General features: G+C 39.0%; 4 protein-coding genes across 6 annotated transcripts; 3 read left to right on the top strand and 1 right to left on the bottom strand.

Annotated features, from left to right (window-relative positions):
- Positions 1 to 11: 11 nt before the first annotated feature.
- Positions 12 to 3,551, top strand: LOC120249871 (protein DJ-1 homolog C). 2 transcript variants are annotated; one of them, XM_039258562.1, is made up of 8 exons: positions 12 to 206; positions 299 to 499; positions 1,017 to 1,166; positions 1,270 to 1,434; positions 2,132 to 2,209; positions 2,459 to 2,659; positions 2,858 to 2,995; positions 3,077 to 3,551. In XM_039258562.1, the coding sequence occupies exons 1-8, from the start codon at positions 57 to 59 to the stop codon at positions 3,287 to 3,289; spliced, it is 1,296 nt and encodes a 431-aa protein (XP_039114496.1). In that variant the 5' UTR covers positions 12 to 56; the 3' UTR covers positions 3,290 to 3,551. The 2 variants fall into 2 exon arrangements, with proteins under 2 accessions (XP_039114496.1, XP_039114495.1); XM_039258561.1 differs by having other exon boundaries at positions 1,270 to 1,449; positions 3,077 to 3,550.
- On the top strand, positions 3,320 to 5,961 carry LOC120249869 (pentatricopeptide repeat-containing protein At4g33990). Its single transcript, XM_039258557.1, is given in 3 exon segments — positions 3,320 to 3,397; positions 3,547 to 4,503; positions 4,505 to 5,961. Coding segments are annotated over 2 exon segments (2,325 nt in total). The 5' UTR covers positions 3,320 to 3,397; positions 3,547 to 3,573; the 3' UTR covers positions 5,900 to 5,961.
- Positions 5,962 to 6,592: 631 nt separating this feature from the next.
- On the top strand, positions 6,593 to 7,750 carry LOC120249872 (NADPH oxidase activator-like). The gene has a single exon (XM_039258563.1). The coding sequence runs from the start codon at positions 6,644 to 6,646 to the stop codon at positions 7,643 to 7,645; it is 1,002 nt and encodes a 333-aa protein (XP_039114497.1). The 5' UTR covers positions 6,593 to 6,643; the 3' UTR covers positions 7,646 to 7,750.
- Positions 7,751 to 10,232: 2,482 nt separating this feature from the next.
- On the bottom strand, positions 10,233 to 16,305 carry LOC120249870 (CLK4-associating serine/arginine rich protein). 2 transcript variants are annotated; one of them, XM_039258559.1, is made up of 14 exons: positions 16,035 to 16,305; positions 15,433 to 15,471; positions 15,216 to 15,364; positions 14,933 to 15,008; positions 14,084 to 14,372; positions 13,906 to 14,012; positions 13,740 to 13,787; positions 13,448 to 13,645; positions 13,017 to 13,115; positions 12,319 to 12,449; positions 12,007 to 12,145; positions 11,201 to 11,284; positions 11,055 to 11,114; positions 10,233 to 10,455 (listed from the first exon to the last, which is right to left on the bottom strand). In XM_039258559.1, exons 1-13 carry the CDS (start codon positions 16,229 to 16,231, stop codon positions 11,090 to 11,092), a joined length of 1,581 nt encoding a protein of 526 aa, XP_039114493.1. In that variant the 5' UTR covers positions 16,232 to 16,305; the 3' UTR covers positions 10,233 to 10,455; positions 11,055 to 11,089. The 2 variants fall into 2 exon arrangements, with proteins under 2 accessions (XP_039114493.1, XP_039114492.1); XM_039258558.1 differs by lacking the exon at positions 10,233 to 10,455 and having other exon boundaries at positions 10,904 to 11,114.
- Between the last annotated feature and the right edge of the window lie 837 nt (positions 16,306 to 17,142).

Here is a 17,142-nt window from a genome sequence, read left to right as displayed (position 1 = left end):
CCGAAGCAACGTTTCTCCACGAGCTCGTTCACTGAGACTGAGAGAGCAATCGAGTTATGGCCGCCATGGCGCTCCGGCCTTGCCCCGTTCTCCCTGCGCGGCTGCGCACCCGAACTCCAGCTCCCTTGTGCGCGGTGGCGAAGCAAAAGGGCGCCACTCTTGCGCCTGTCTCCATCCCATCATCCTCCGCTCTTCCGAAGAAGAAGGTCTTCCACTCTCTCCACTCCTTTCTCCATTCGCCTTTTGATGATCGAATCTAGGTTTCTCCTCGTCTTTGTTCCATTTTTTTGTTTTTTAGGTTTTGGTGCCTGTAGGACTGGGGAGTGAGGAGATGGAGGCGGTTATTCTGGTTGACGTCCTCCGCCGTGCCGGTGCTGATGTTGTCATGGCCTCCGTCGAGCCTGAGCTCGAGATTATGGCCTCTTCTGGAACCAGGCTAGTAGCGGATACTCTCATTTCGGATTGTGCCGATGAGGTGTTCGATCTTGTGGCTCTTCCGGTTTGTGGATTTCTCTTATCCTTATATCATGTTCTAATATATATATATATATATTGATAGAAAATTGGTGCAGGTATTAGTTGAAATTTAAACATTTGAATTCTGCTACTACCTACAGCGCAAGTTGCTTTGATTTAATCTGAATTTAATATTTCTCGTGGTACTTAAACAACCATTTCTGCTGTGTTATTATAATGGTCATGGCTCATGGCTTTTAATTGGAAACATTTGTTGATTGTGGTGTTGAGCATTATGTGTTATTTTCTGAAAGTGGATTTGTATGGACTAAACAAGATGCCTTGCAATTTGCAAAGAAATATTTTAAAATTTCTCTAGATAATTGAAGTTGGAGCTAGTGCGGTGTTTATAATTTTTCTCTCTTTGTTATCCATATTTGAGTATGATTGCTCATTAAGACTGTTCTTTCTATCTATTACAATGCATGATTGTAGAAATGTTTTTGTTCTCCCTCAAGGTATGCTGCTCTTTAATTTCTATCTATATCATGAATATTTAGGGAGGAATGCCAGGCTCTGCACGATTAAGGGATAGTGAAATTCTTCGACAGATCACAGTTAAACAAGCTGAGAAAAAAAGATTATATGGTGCCATATGTGCTGCTCCTGCTGTTGCTCTTGGACCTTGGGGTCTTCTCAAGAGAAAGCATGTAAGCATTAGGTCCTCCTGGTACCACAAGTGTTTGAAAAATTAGGGGAAACATCTGAAGTGGTTCTTTTGTGGTTCTCATAAATGGTTATTTGCATTGAAAGGTAACTGGTCATCCTGCCTTCAAGGACAAGCTTCCAACTTTTCGCTCAGTTGATTCAAACATCCAAGTATCTGGAGAGCTAACAACAAGCCGTGGTCCTGGGACTGCCTTTGAATTTGCTTTGTCATTTGTTCAACAATTGTTTGGTGATAATGTGGCAGCAGAGGTTGGAGGAATTCTGGTAACTTCTTATTATGATTCTTCTTTCTTTTTTGTTCTTGTCATCAAAAGATGTTCTCTCTGTTTTCGAAACTCTCACTTCCTTAAAAATTTTAAATTGTGATTGACTCTTCATGTTGGGACAGAATTAGGATAGCTACTAAAGAATAATATTCAAGATACATTCTGCAAATTATCTCTTGTGTAAGTTTGTTGGTGAAGGAGGCATGCAATACAGCAATAGAAATATGTTTTCATTCCGATGAAAGCTGAATGATAGTCTACATTTAATTGAGGAACCAAAAAATTCAATGAAGCATAATCACTTACATTTGTCACCATCCCCACCATGATTGATTTAGTAACAGGACTAAATGTGGATTACTTTACAGCTTAGGCAGAAGCACATTTTTCCTTAAATGAGTGCACTTGGCTACATGTGTTTTTAAGAAGACAGTGAATTTACTCAACTATTTTTCAGGATTTAGGCTTACCTTCTTTTGTATTTTATTTAGAGACAATTGGTGCTTGTTGTGAGAACAACTTTTTGTCCTTCAATTGAGATGCATGATTGCTACAATGAATTGTATGACTGAGATTTTGCTCCCATTTTTTTAGTTGAGAGAAAATTCAGCTTATATTCTTTCAGATCGTTAAACTTCTATCTGTCCTAAGTCTGCTTTCTTCATCTCTTGTTTATACAGCTCATGAAAAATGATGGTGGCCACCATAAGAAGAAAGAATTCAATCAAATCGATTGGTCTTTTGATCAGATCCCTCATGTAAGAGGATTTTTTTTTTTTACATTGTTTTTCTGAAGTGTGTGTGGCACCATGTTTTCACTCAGCAATGATGTGGCAATATAGAGCTAGTTTGAACTGAATATAAGAAGAGCTAGGGTTTTTAAAGCTCTAATATGATGTGGATAATTGGTCACTACCTTAAATGGAAGTATTTTGTGCATAGACCGGTCAACCTAAGAACCATGAATTATTTGTGCTCTTGTAACTTTCCGTGAAACTTCTAAACAGGTTCTTATTCCAATTGCAAATGGCTCAGAAGAGATGGAAGTAGTAATGTTGGTTGACATACTAAGGCGGGCTAAGGTGTATGTTGTAATTGCTTCCATTGAGAAGTCTAAACAAATTGTAGCATCTCAAAGTACAAAGATTGTCGCAGACAAGTCTATAGCTGATGCTTCTGGCACAACTTATGATCTGATTATTCTTCCGGTAAAATGCACCCAGGATTCTTTATTATTATTTTTCTCCAGTAAGCTGTAGAGTACTGTTAGTTATTTCCATTTTTCTGCAAAAATGTTCTCAATATGTATTTTCCTTCTGTTGACTTTTAGAATGCAAATGGCAAGCAAATGTTAGTATCTCATGGATTTTTTATGTCCAAATTTGCTGGACTTTCAAAATTTTCAGGGAGGAGTTACTGGTTCTGAGAGACTTCAGAAGTCCAGAATCCTAAAGAAGTTGCTAAAAGAACAAAAGCTAGCAGGAAGGATATATGGCGGGATTTGTTCATCCCCTTTTGTCCTGCAAAAGCAAGGTCTTCTTAAGGTAAACCATGATGAATCAATCCCTCACTCTTGGAATTGAACAATCAGAAAATGTTGATCCTCATTCATCTTCATGTAACAGGATAAAATAGCCACCGCACATCCTACCACCATTTCCAAGCTCACTGGCCAAGTTGATGATGAAACTGATGTCATCATCGACGGGAATCTCATTACCGGCAGAGGCCTTGTAACCGTGATTGACTTTGCACTGGCTATCATCAACAAGTTATTCGGCCTTTCTCGTACCAGAAGTGTGGCAGAAGGACTTGTTTTTGATTACCCGAAAAACTAGTATTGAAGTTGATAGGTAACTCAGCTAACATATACACTGAGACTAAGATTACCATGTTAATGCCCCACCAACATCATCATATGAAAGATCACTTGAGAAGCATTCCAGGTTTGCTATTTTCCTGGAAAGAATTTATGTAGAGTTCTTAATTTTAGATTTTGTTCCAAAAAAATAAAAATCTTATTTTTCACAGTAATAAAGTCGCATTCACTTCAATATGTGATCATCCAATAGAGAGTAGTAGTTAATAAATGCAGCTTCTTTTGAGCATATGAGAGAAGCGTATGGACTTGAGCCAGCTCCGCGCGTGCACATCCACCCGGCGCCTCCGCAGCATCCACGCGATTCTGATCAGCTCCGGCCGCATCCGTGACGTCTTCTTCCCGACGACCCTTGTCAGCCTCTATTCCCGCCTCGGAGACCTCCGCTCCGCCGCCCTGTCCTTCGCTCACACTCCCAATAAGAACATCTTCTCCTTCAACTCCATCATCGCCACCTACATCCACCATGGCCTTCCTTTCGATGCCGGTCGCTGCTTCAGAAGTCTCCTCCTCGCCGGCCCCAGAGTCAGGCCAGATGAGTTCACCTTCCCTGTTGCTTTGAAAGCTTCACTGGACTTGAGCTATGGCAAGGCGATGCACTCGTTGGTGCGGAAGCTGGGTTTGGGATGGAATGTCTTCGTTTCATCCAGCTTGATGCACATGTATTCGAGATTTGGAGCTGTTAGGGATGCGGAGAAGGTGTTTGTGGAAATGCCTGAGAGGGATTCTGGAGCATGGAATGCAATGGTATCCGGGTTCTGTCAGAACGGAATGGCTGCTGATGCGGTGAGGGTTTTCTCGGCAATGGTTGCTGAGGGAGTGAGGGTTGATAGAGTGACTTTTGCTAGTGTCCTGCCAGTTTGTGCTCCATTGGATGATCTCTTGCTGGGTTTGGCAATCCATGTGTTTGCAATCAAGCAGGGGTTGGATGTGGAGCTATTTGTTTCGAATGCTTTGATTGATATGTATGCGAAGATGGGTTGCATCGAGGGTGCACAGCAGAAGTTTGATGATATGCTTGATAGAGATTTGGTTAGTTGGAATTCTATAATTAGTGCTTACGAGCAGGCTGGTAAACCACATACTGCTCTTGAGCTTCATAGTGAGATGCAGAAAAGTGGTGTTCAGCCGGACGTGCTGACTTTAGTGAGCCTGGCGTCTGCTGTGGCTCAATCAGGGAAATGTCCTGAGTGGTCGATCAGTGCATGCTTATATTACCAGGAGAGGTTGGGACACAGACGATATAATTGCTGGAAATGCCATTGTTGATATGTATGCGAAACTGGGCGTGGTGGAGTTAGCTCAGAGAATGTTTGACAAAATGCCTGTAAGAGATGTAATCACCTGGAATACTCTTCTCACTGGCTATTCTCAGAATGGACTTGCCGATGAGGCAATTGATGTATATGAAACCATGGAGCAAAGTGAAGGGATTAGACCGATTCAGGGCACACTGGTCAGTGTATTGCCAGCGTACTCACACCTTGGCGCCCTGCAGAAAGGGATGAGAATCCATGCGCAGGCCATGCAGATTGGATTGCATTCAGATGTTTACGTCGGCACTTGCCTGATAGACATGTACGCGAAATGTGGGAGACTAAATGAAGCGGTAGCTTTATTTGAAAAAGAAATACCACGGGCGAGCTCAGGGCCATGGAATGCAATCATTGCAGGTTACGGTATCCATGGGCATGGCAAGCAGGCGCTGAGGATATTCTCACAAATGGAACAAGAAATGGTGAAACCAGACAATGTCACCTTTGTCTCGTTGTTATCAGCATGCAGCCATGCAGGGTTAGTTGATGGTGGCCAGAGATGCTTCCACGTGATGCAGACCAAGTATGGGATCAGGCCTGTTGTGAAACACTACGCGTGCATGGTGGACTTACTTGGGCGGGCTGGGGACTTGGATGCTGCCTATGGGTTGATTAGAACAATGCCCATTGAGCCTGACAGTGCTGTCTGGGGTGCTCTTCTTGGTGCTTGTAGGGTGCATGGCAATGTTGAGCTTGGTGCATTGGCTTCTGAATTCCTTTTTGAAATTGATCCGGAGAATGTTGGCTACTATGTTCTCCTGTCAAACATGTATGCAAAAACCGGGGACTGGGATGGAGTCAATGACGTTCGGTCTTTGGCAAAACGGCGGCACTTGCAGAAGACACCAGGATGGAGTTCCATTGAAGTGAACAACAAAGTGAATGTGTTCTTCACAGGGAATCAATCTCATCCCCAGTATGAGAACATTTGTAAGGAGGCGGTGATCCTGTTGGCTAAAATGAAGAGCCTGGGCTATGTTCCTGATTACAGCTTTGTGCTGCAAGATGTCGAAGAGGATGAGAAGGAGCACATACTGTCAAACCATAGCGAGAGGTTGGCCATTACTTTTGGTCTCATGAACACAGCGCCGAAGACTTCAATTAAGATCTTTAAGAATTTAAGGGTTTGTGGAGATTGTCACAATGCTACAAAGTTCATATCAAGGATTACAGAGAGGGAGATAACAGTGAGAGACTCAAATCGGTTTCATCACTTCAGAGACGGGATTTGTTCTTGTGGAGATTATTGGTAATCATCGATGTTTTAATTTAATTAACTGACAGAGGATTATAAGTGTTAAACCATTGTGCTAGACATTCACATGTTAGTGGCAGAGTTTGAGAGGAGTGGAGAGGAGGTTCTTGCCTTTGGATCAGAGGACAAAGTCCATTAAATCAGATCCAACTCCCATACCTCTTGAGTGAAGAGGAACGTAGCTTAGTGACGTGCATGAATTGCAGACGGAGGAGACCATATTAAGTATCAACCATTCATTTGGAAAACAGAAACCGCCAATAGGAACTATATAACCATCTCAAAGCACATGCAATTACTTAATTATTATCAAACTTAACGAACTAAATGTGCAAGAGTTTGGCCAGTTCTGGACAACCAACCTTTTCTTTGTAGGATCTTCCGGTGGACCTACAATTTGTTATCCAACTAACAAGTCCTATCCTTAATTCCATCATGCTCTCATGTCCTTTACTCCTTAAAACCATTCCCTTAATTAATACAATCAATTTGAATTCTAACCATTTAATTTTATAAACTTAATAATAATAATAATAATAATTAAAAAAAAAACCAAGAATAATTTTGTATTTATCTTTCCCAGATCCCGAGGCATCATCGAAAGGAGGAAAAGGACAAAGATCTTCACGTGGGGGCCCACCACTGCCCACCTCTTTCATAACGATATAAATAAGCACCATCCCATCTCGCTCTTCTCCCAAAACTCAAACATCGTTCGCATTCCGAGCTCGATCCTCGAGCAATGACCGACGTGGATCGCCGCCCCACCGCCGGCCTCTCCCCTTCCCACGCCGCCGGTCTCCGCCGTCTCTCCACCCGCGCCGCTTCCGTCTCCTCCTCCTCCTCCTCCTCAACCTCATCATCCTCATCCGCACCTTCGATCGCCGGCGACTCCCTTCTTTCCGCCGTCCACTCCTCTGGCCTCCCTCTCCTCCCAGCCCTAACCTCATCGGAGCTCGCCCTCGCCGAAGCCATTCTTGGTCTACCTCTCCCTCCCGATCTCCGATCCCTCCTCTCCCTCACCCTTCCTTTCCCTCTCTGGCGTCCTCTCCCCCGTCTTCTCTCCGCCCTCCGTCTCCCCCTCGCCGCCACCTCCCTCCATCTCTCCCGCCTCCCTTCCAACCCTCTTCTCTCCCCTCCTCCCCTCTCATCCCCCTCCTTCCCCGCTTCTACCTCCCTGCCCTCCCTTCCCTCGCCGGCAACCCCGTCTTCCTCATCGACGATCGCAAGATCTCCCTCTTCGCCCTCGATCTCCCCGACTTCTTCCACCGCCTCCAATCCCCCACCGTTCCCCCTCTCCTCCCGCCGCTCCCCCCGCTGGATCGAGTTCTGGAGCGACGCTGCCGCCGCCGATCGCCGTCGCCGCAGCAGCTCCGCCTCCCCCGACGAGTTCCTCGAGATCCGACCCTCTAAGCTCCCCAACTGGGTCGGCAACTACTTGTGCCGGATCGGCTCCGTCCTCCGCGACGGTGGCTGGGAAGAATCCGACGTCTCCGAGATGGTCCACGTCGCTGACGGTTCCATCGTCGACGGGTACGATGAAAAGGTAGCCTTAGAGAAGCTGGTCTTGAAAGCCGATCGCTGCTCTGACTCACTCCGTCGCGCCGGCTGGGATTCCGATGAGGTCTCCGATGCTCTCGGCTTCGATTACAACCCTCCTAGTGTCCGAAGACGCTCGGTGAACTTACCGCCTGGTCTCGCCGCCAAGATTGGGAAACTCGCCGAAGCCGTTTCCCGCTCCTAACTCTATTTTTATTTTATTATATATATATTTATATATTATATCTTTTCTTTCAAAAAAAAAAGAAAAAAAAGAACATCCTTGTTGTTGTATTGACGTTGGTTCTTTTTTGGGGAAATAGTGAAAAAAAATCTAAATCTAAATATAAATATATAAAGTATATAAATATAAATATATATATATATTATTAAATGAATAATAATAATAATAATGAAGTCATTGTCTGGAATGGGGGGAATAGAACACACGCGCGGAAGCGTGATCTTGAGATGGTTCTTTTTATTTATTTATTTTTTATTTTAAGGAGAGGCTCAGAAGGAGAGAGAGAGAGAGAGAGAGTTAAGCCAGAGACCAAAAGAGAAGCTACGATGGGGACCTTCCCATGCATTATATTATATATTATATATACTTATATTATACATCATTCAATCACTTCTTCATAGAATATATGCTATTATTTTATATGTATATATATATTTTCCTTTTTCATGCATGGACCATGCTCTTTCTCCATTTTGAAGCATTCTCCGAATCAAATCACTCTTTACCTTTCTTTTTTTTTAAAAAAAATAATAATAAAGAAATTCTTTTGTGCAAATATTATTAACAAATGTTACTATTTGAATCTGTAACCAATACTTTTGTTTGAGAGCGAGAGAAAAAAAACAACAATGATTCAAGTACTTTATAAATTTCTTATATATATATATATATATATATATAATATATATGTATAGAGGGACATGCACTATGTTATAGTTAGGTGAAGAGTGTGATTTCCCATCTATTAATTAGGATGGAATGAGGCTATCAAAGAATGGGAGAGAAGGGGTCATGCATGGCCCAGAGTGATCTAACAAAAAGATGAGGGAGTGACCCCTCACCATCTCTCTTACTGTGGATCACCGAACCCTGCCAAATCAATGTGATCTAATGATTTGACATGAATAGACTCTTACATGGGTTTTCTTTTGAAAATTTTTTTTATCCATCTTTTTCCTAGTTCCTATCCTCTCGCAACTCACCAAATTATTATATATATATATATATATATATAATATTTAGGAAGACAAGTGAAGGACAAATAATGTAAAGTCCAAACCAATATGGCATGGTATGGAATATGGATGGCCAAATAATATTAAATAATGGACTGTTATATTGGTGCACAAGTGGCAAGACATTGAGACAAGATTAGCATGGTCCTGTTCTATCATAACAAGACAATGTACAAACTATCAAACCTTGTCTTAGCCTACACAAACATGTTTTCATATCCTCTTGATTACATTTTCCTGACCTTCATGATCGATGTCATAAAAGTACACTAATGATCATTTTTAATTAACTTGTAATCATACAATCACATTTTTAATGTATATATATATATATAATTGCCTGGTGTATTAAGGTGCTAGTCTAATTTATTTTAATTGTACTTTAACAAAAATTAGCATCAGTTTTTTTGTAATATTTGTAAGTAAATATATTCAAAACTCAAACTTTTGTAACATTAACCAGATTAATTTCTGATGCTAACAATGTTAGTTTTTAATAATCTAATCTATTACATTTTTAATATGTTTTTATGGCTTTTTTCCCTTTATTTTTAATACTAATTACTTTTTTTTAACAATTTTACATTATCTTAATAAATAGTGGTCTGTCATCTTTCTTTCTCTCTCATGCTAAAATATGGGAACAGTGCTGTCCAGTTGCTGGGATGAATGAGAAGAATAGTAGTGATGAGTGGAAACACAAAAGCAATGAAAATGAAGGCATGGTCCATGAATTGGAGAACAAAAGAAAACAGGCCATCTGAACTGCTTTTTAATATGTTCTCTTTGGGTGGCATGTATATAAATTTCCATGCCTTGGGATCCATCACCATTCTTATTGTTCATGGACAGTGACCATGCATACGTGATTCACTGTTCTACAATTATGTGCATGGCCATCCATCCATGCTATCACTCTCATCCACACTTGTCATCTATGCTCCATGTAGATACCACATTATCTCCTTTCTTGGCTTTTTCTATTCTTATTTTCCAAGCACAATTTAGGCCCAATTTTGGCTATTAATTTCTGGCCACTAGAGTTATTCGTGAACCACGTTCTTTCTTTCTTTCAGTGGTTTCTCACCTATTATTTATTCTGATTTATTTATTTATTTCTTTCACTAGAGTTATATTTTCTGTTTGTGCTTAGAATTTAGATAGGTATTAAACTGGAATGAAATTAATAGTTGGTTCTAGATTTAAAATTAGTTTAGTGGTGCACTAAGTTGCTTAATTATGAAGAGAAACTTTATTTTCTAATAAACTAGCTTTTTTTAAAAAAAAATAAAACTGTAATTCATTAACTTTATTTCAAAAAATTTATGATCAATGATGAATTTCAATTAAAATCAAAATTACTATCACTCTATAACCTAGTCAAATAATGTATTTAATACAACCAAAGACCTTAAAAGAATCAACATCTTACTTAATTATAATCTTATCTTTCCAATATCTTAAAAAACAATGATCAACCAATCACACTTCCAAATAAAAATCAAAAACACATACCCATCCAATCCAAAAAATAAAATAAAAATAAAAATCCATTTTATCCACCATCATTTTTCCATCAAAAACAAAACCCTAACTATACACATTCAATGTTCGATACATAAAGCCACCCCCTATGAATAGGTCCTAGATGCTAAACAAAATATAGGCAACGAGAGAGAAAGCAATAGTTATTAGACCGAAAGAGAGAGAGGAGGCCACCCCGCACGTGACATTCCTCACCGCCCCCTTCACCGTCTAAAATTAAAAAAAAAATAAATAAATAAAAAATAAAAAAAATCAATCAATCAATCAATTGATCAAAATAGTTATAGATTTGTAGGGTGGATAACGAGTTAAGTCACACAGCCACTGCCCTACGATCACTACTAGTGCTATTCATTCACCCGTGTCGGCCGGGCACCACCGACCCAACCGGGAACTCGCCTTTCCAGATCCGGACATGGATCTAACCATGTTCTTCTACAATAGAAATAAGATATATAAAACCTAGACATTTAAAAACATTATTAATAAAACTGTCGGACTAGCACCAAGCATGGGACCGCCACACTGTTTGCCCTATATACTTTCTTTTCCACTTTCCAGTCAAAGGGACCATGTCACTATTGTTTTAAATAATAATAATTATTGTTTTTTTTTTTTTACCCTTGTGAGCATTGAATTTTGAAATGAATTCCCAATATAAGAGTCGTGATATCATAAAACAACTTTTTATCATAAAATAACGGACACAGTTAATATAGTTCATTAGGGTTGGCTACTTGGCTACATGGCTACAAGAAGAAGACATGGTAGAATTCTGAAGTGAAACATTTCACACATAATTCAAGTACCTTCAAAATCTATATAGCAGCAGCTCTTTACATATTCAATACCTGGTTCTGCTTCTTGTCCTGATCAAAAGAATTGGCACCAACTTAGAGAACTTATCAATGGAAAACCTTTGGGTTAGTACAAAAGCAACAACACATTATAATACCTTGGAGGGGACTGTGAATAGGACTTGGATCGGGAACGATGCCTCCGAGGGCTCCTGCTCCGACTTCTGCTGTCATGGTACCTTCTGCATAATACACAAGGCAAAGGAATTATTGCAAACTTCTATTGGAAAGAAAAAGGCTTACAACTTGGGTCTTAGTTGTTGTCCTTGGTGTCTTAGGGGAAGAGCAGACATTTAGACCACAAAACAAAAGAGAAAAAAAGGAAAAGCATGTTTCTTGGATCACACAAGAAACTGAGCTAATAATGCTTTATTGACCCAGTTTCAAAAGCACATATACCGAAGGAAAAGTTTTAAAAGCAATGTAAGAACTAAGAAGAGGTTTTCATTTATCTAAGATCTTAACATCATTTCAAAATTTCAACAGTTGCTCCTTCACAGAAAAATATGATTGGGGAACATGACCAAACGGTAGGAAAAAGCATGTGCATGTGGGAAGTCGTTAGGTAATAGTAGCATTAAAAGCAAAGCAAGCATAGAATTCCAATTGACACAAGAAGTTTCATCCCATTAAATAAAATTAACATATTCAATAAATATTGGCAAAACTAAGAGTTATATAAGCGACTTGTATAAAGATACATAAAAACACAAAAAGTGCTTCAAGGCAAAGGAATCTATGACCAATGATTAATGACAAAATTGACAACAATCTTGTAAGGAAAGAACTGATCACAAAAATATTGCTTATATTTCAAGCAGAAGAACAAACAAGTGAAACATGAAATGCTATTTCCCCTGGAGGAAGACACAAAGATATACAAGTGAGAAGGCAATACACATACCTTGGTGGCGAAGGGCTTCTGCTGCTACTATGGCTGTGGCGCCTGTACCGAGATGTCCTACTTGCCTCTGTGATCTTTTCCCGCCTTTGACGTTCTTGCTCCTTCTTCTTAGCCATCTCAACAGCAGAATCTTTGCGAACTACAGCAACAACAATCACAAATTGAAAAAAATTCTTTGAGATTCTATCAAACTCCAAAAACAAACGAAAAAAAAATAATTAAGGTGGTACCTTTCAAATTTTTATCATAGCATAGTATCAAATTAACAAACCCACTTCATTGCTGATAATACACTAGGGTTAGAAACCTTACTTTGCTTGTTCAGTTGTTTACTCATAATCCTTTTCAGCCGCTCTTGGGGTGTTTCCTTCTTCTCAGACTGCGGGGTCTTTAAGGACCCACCAGGAGCAGCCTTGCTAAGCTTTGCCATCGCCGATGAGGTGCTAGAATTTGAAAAAATATTTACAAGTAAAAAATCAAGATGATATGAAACATAACAGCATTAATTTCACAAACAATAAAAACTAAGTTAGTGATAAGCAGAAACAATTCAAATAATTCAAATTTTCAAATAATAGATAAACAAATAAATCAACCTAGAAAACTAAAAGCATGATATAATTGAAAGCCATAACAAAAGGCTTCAAACAGTTGCATAGTGGCAAGTCATTCGCAAATGAATAAGACTGAGGAAAAAAATGTTGGAAAGAAAAACAATCTTGCCTACCAAAAAACAATACAAGCACTACTGGGCAATAACAAGTGGGAAAATTTTGGAACATAATGCACATGGTCAAGTTCCAATAAGGCATTTAACAATAGATTCAAAAGTACATAACATATCCCTCATTCATGTTTGAATCACGACTAACACCGCACACCATAATACCATACTACAACGCTATAAAGGGAACAGCCCCGTAGCATTCCAGTTTGCTAAGAATTGGCAAGAGATCAGCATTAAAAAAAATAATAACTGACAGTTCTAGAGTGAACAGGTAATGAATTACCTCACAAATGGCTTCGGCATTTTATTTTTCTCTTGTTCAACTGACAGAGCAGATGCGGGATCAACATGGAGTGCCTCAAGGATTCGCTCACTAGATGGCCTGCAAAAGGCCACAACATCAGACATATCCATATCAATAGTTCAAACACTTATGAACAGGCATTTTGATGCCTTCATACAGGTCTATTTTATTAAAAGGTCTGAAAGTGTGCTCTTGGAGGAAACAACCATTCTTCCATATGGACACTAAGAAGGCATATCCTAGTCAAACCTAATGAAATACCCTCCCCCACGCAGTTCAACCCCTATGCTTCACCTATCCCCATACCCCAATAGATCAGCTCTAAACCAGAACGATCACCAGAATAAGCTGCAGCACAGAAAACATTGTCCAATCTATCTTGGCAAGTAATAAAGGTCCAGTGCCCCGACCGGTTCAGAAGACCCGCTTGCAATGGAGATGATGGCGGGGAGATTCCTTCCAGTTTGGGTTCACCCATGTCAGTCGAACTCCCAAATTCAGTAATATACTCAATTTTGGGAGTCTTTGATTTGCTTCGGAGTGTGCTATCAGAATGTAGACCACGATCATGTCTCCTTGAGTATGGAGAATGTGAGCGAGACCTAGACCTTGATCAATCACAATAGTGATCCAGTTAATGAAAGCTAATAGCTCAAGAAGTAAAATAATTAAACATAACAATCTTAAAGATAATCCCCATACCTTCTGGATCGAGGATAAGCTTCATATGTGGGACTTTGGCGTGGCTCCCTAGACAAGTTAATAAGCAGAATTGAAATGACGTATTAAATTGCAATATAAGTACTTTCACCTAATAGGTTTATTCCATAAAAAAAAGGCTAAACACAGGAAACTTTTACAGTTTTACCTGTAAGGATCACGCCGAAGTGGCCTTCCTGTAGTTAATGCAGCTTCCCTCTCTCTCCCCCTTTCCATCTGAGAAGCCTTCCTTCTTTCCTTGCGGCTTAGTTTTTTCTGCAGATTTTTGGATTTAAGTCCCACATCATGGACACCGGAAAAATAAAAAATGATGCAAGTTAACCTACAATTGCGGGATCCCCTCTGATTATTTCTTTTTGTCGTTTCTCTTCCTCCTTGGCCTTTTTGTCCATATAAACAAGCCAATTGTACCTTTTTATACCAAAATCTTTGGCAATTATTTCCATTCCTTCATCATTGCTATCATCGCTACTAAAGTCTTTTTCATCATCTTCTTCTTCTTCCTCCTCCTCATCACTATCTGAGATATGTGATTCCTCATTGCCATCTCCTTTGTAGGAAAAACCTACCTGTGAGTATGAACCTTTACTTGCTTGCGTCTGTGATGACTGTGTTCTGTCCAGATAAAAAAAGACAATGTGTAATCCAACAGTAAGAGAGACAGAGATTCATCAATGCAGTCCATGTTCTCCAGCTTTTCTGGGGCATGGAAAAGCTGAGAACAAAATACAGACCTTCATCCATAATTTGTACCTTTAAAGTAATCCAATTTTTATACTATACATGTTGAAAAAATGATTTGCTCCCCAAAATATCCATTAATTATTTGAGATATTATTAACTAATCAGAGAACCATACATATGTTTCAAAACAAATAAACAATGTGAAAAAATCTATTAGCACTCACTTAAGTTGTCACCCAAAAAAGTTCTTAGAATTTAGAATGTAATACATATCAGAGAGCAGAAAGGTAAACATGGAAAAAAAAAATCTAGAGACCAACACAAACAAGTACCTGATTCAAAGCATCCAACAAATATGTTATTGGTCAATGTGAGATTAATTAGATATAACCAAATAAGGTTTGAACTCAACCAAGGCTCAAGAAACTTAGCCCATGATGGGTGAGAAGGTACATGACTAAGCTGCATGAAACTAAGTAAAATGATCAAACCTCTCCAATACAAAAGGAGCAACAGACTTCGCCTCCAATTCCTGGGAAACATTTTGCATAGCTTCTTCATCAGTAACTGCAGACAGTTAAAAGTTTATCAAAAAAGAAACCGATTCACTCCAAATATCTATAAAATATCAACTGCTTTATTTAAAAAAGAAATAAAAAGAAATAACAAATGATCTCATTCCATTCATTATTGGACAAAGTGAGTAAAATAGCGACAAAACAGAAATGCTACAAAACAGCAATAAATAATAATAGAAATCAAAAAAATACCGACATCCTCTGCGCTGATGCTTAATTAAATCCCGGTAACGCTCAAAATTAACAAACTCTTCTAATTCTTCTTCTTCCTCAGTCTTTTCTCGTGCCCTGAAAGGCCGGGACTCAGAATCTCTGATAAAATCAAGAAGAGCACGACCATCAAATCTGCCAAGAAAGAGCAACTTTCAGTTTCAGAACTCCTCACAACTAATATAAACTGAGGGAGGACTCACCTGTCGATCAATATATCCTGTTTTCCATTCCAGGGGATCCTGAAACATAGAGAAATTTAGAAATATATTAATTTTTTTTAAAAAAAAAGAGAAACTAACAATGATACCAAAAGCAAAAAGGAAGATAAAGAACAGTTCTCTATGCCAAATAAATAATATAATTGTATCAAAATGAACATAAAATATGGTAGAATGGGCAAAGTTGCTTTCCATATGTTTTATACAACAAAACACACAATATGGTCACAATTATAATATTTATTAATGCACCTACTTCTTTAATGCTTATTTGGTTGTGAAATATATAAATACTGTATGACTTAATTTATTCATAGTTTCATACAATTTTCCTGCAATCAATCTCCCTTCTATGTTCGTAATTGATGGCAAAACCAATATAGTCATGCTACACACCAATTTTATCAAATAATTCGCTCGAAGGAGATAATTTCAAGCCGATCAAAAGCGGCTTGCAAACTCCCTCAACACAAGCAGGAAATTTTTCCGCTTGATTTCACGAAGCAATAAAAACTATGAACACTAATCACAAATGAAATCAAAAACATGATAAGAAATTAAAAGAAGCCACATAAGGCACGTACAAGCCCTGCTGATCCTGAGCTGCTTGGTAGAGGCCATCATCGCGGTGGGTGCGGCAACGAGTACCGACAACCTGGAGCGACTGTTGGGGATCACCACGGCGGCGAGCGAGGTAGACAGCACGGCGCTGCGCACGGCGCCGCGCGGCATCCATGAGATCATGAACCTTGCGCTCCGATCTCCGAGCCTCGTGCCACATCTTCGCGATGGAAACCCTAACCCTAGCTCTGATGACGAGAACGACAACGATGCCGCGAAGAAACAACTCGATCCCGCGATCGCTCTCTAGAAACTCACTTACTGGGCTCCTTTGGGCTACATCAATTGGGCCGTGGGCCTTTACATTTTTTAACATTTTTTTTAATTTAAAGTAAAGGAAAAAAAAATCAGAGATCCTAATTCATGGACATCTTGAACTTTAATTAAAATTTAGATATAAATAGATGCTGTATTTATATATAATTCGTAGTCAATTATAATTAGATATGTAAATAGTGTTAAAATACTATCATTCAGTGTGGCCAATAGCAAGATAATAAGTGCATGAAATGACAAAAATAATTATAAAATTATATATATGGATGAAATATGGGAAGCCATGTCATAAATAAGAAGGTAGAATACTCGAATTGGTCCCTCTATTTTTTTTTCTCTTCCCTTTGATCCCTCTACTCAGAAATGCTCCAAAGTAGTCCCTTTACTTTTGAAAATGGTTCTATTTAGTCTATTCTACTATAAAATAAGTTAATTATTTGGTTGTATTTCCAATAGTAGAGTGACTAGATGGGAAGAGATTAAGGGTAGAGGGACTAAATTGGGTCATTTTCAAAAGTAGGGGATTAGTGAGGCACATTTCTGAGTAGAGGAACCAAAAGAGAAAAGAAAGAAAAATAGAATTGACCAATTCGGGTATTATACCAAATAAGAATAGTTGCAATTATATATATACATTTGATTTTAATATTATGATATTATTTTTAGTAGGATGTCACTATCTTATGTAGACCAAATATTAAAATATAGAATTATAAAAACAATATACTGTTTTAATAGAGGATAATAGTCAAACAAATGTTGATGGATTTATACTTGTAATTTGTCACGTCATCT

Source organism: Dioscorea cayenensis, chromosome 19, assembly GCF_009730915.1.
Source record: "Dioscorea cayenensis subsp. rotundata cultivar TDr96_F1 chromosome 19, TDr96_F1_v2_PseudoChromosome.rev07_lg8_w22 25.fasta, whole genome shotgun sequence".
Taxonomy (NCBI): domain Eukaryota; kingdom Viridiplantae; phylum Streptophyta; class Magnoliopsida; order Dioscoreales; family Dioscoreaceae; genus Dioscorea; species Dioscorea cayenensis.
The sequence above is the reverse complement of the archived record's forward strand: the minus strand, read 5'-3'. Positions and strand labels throughout refer to the sequence as shown.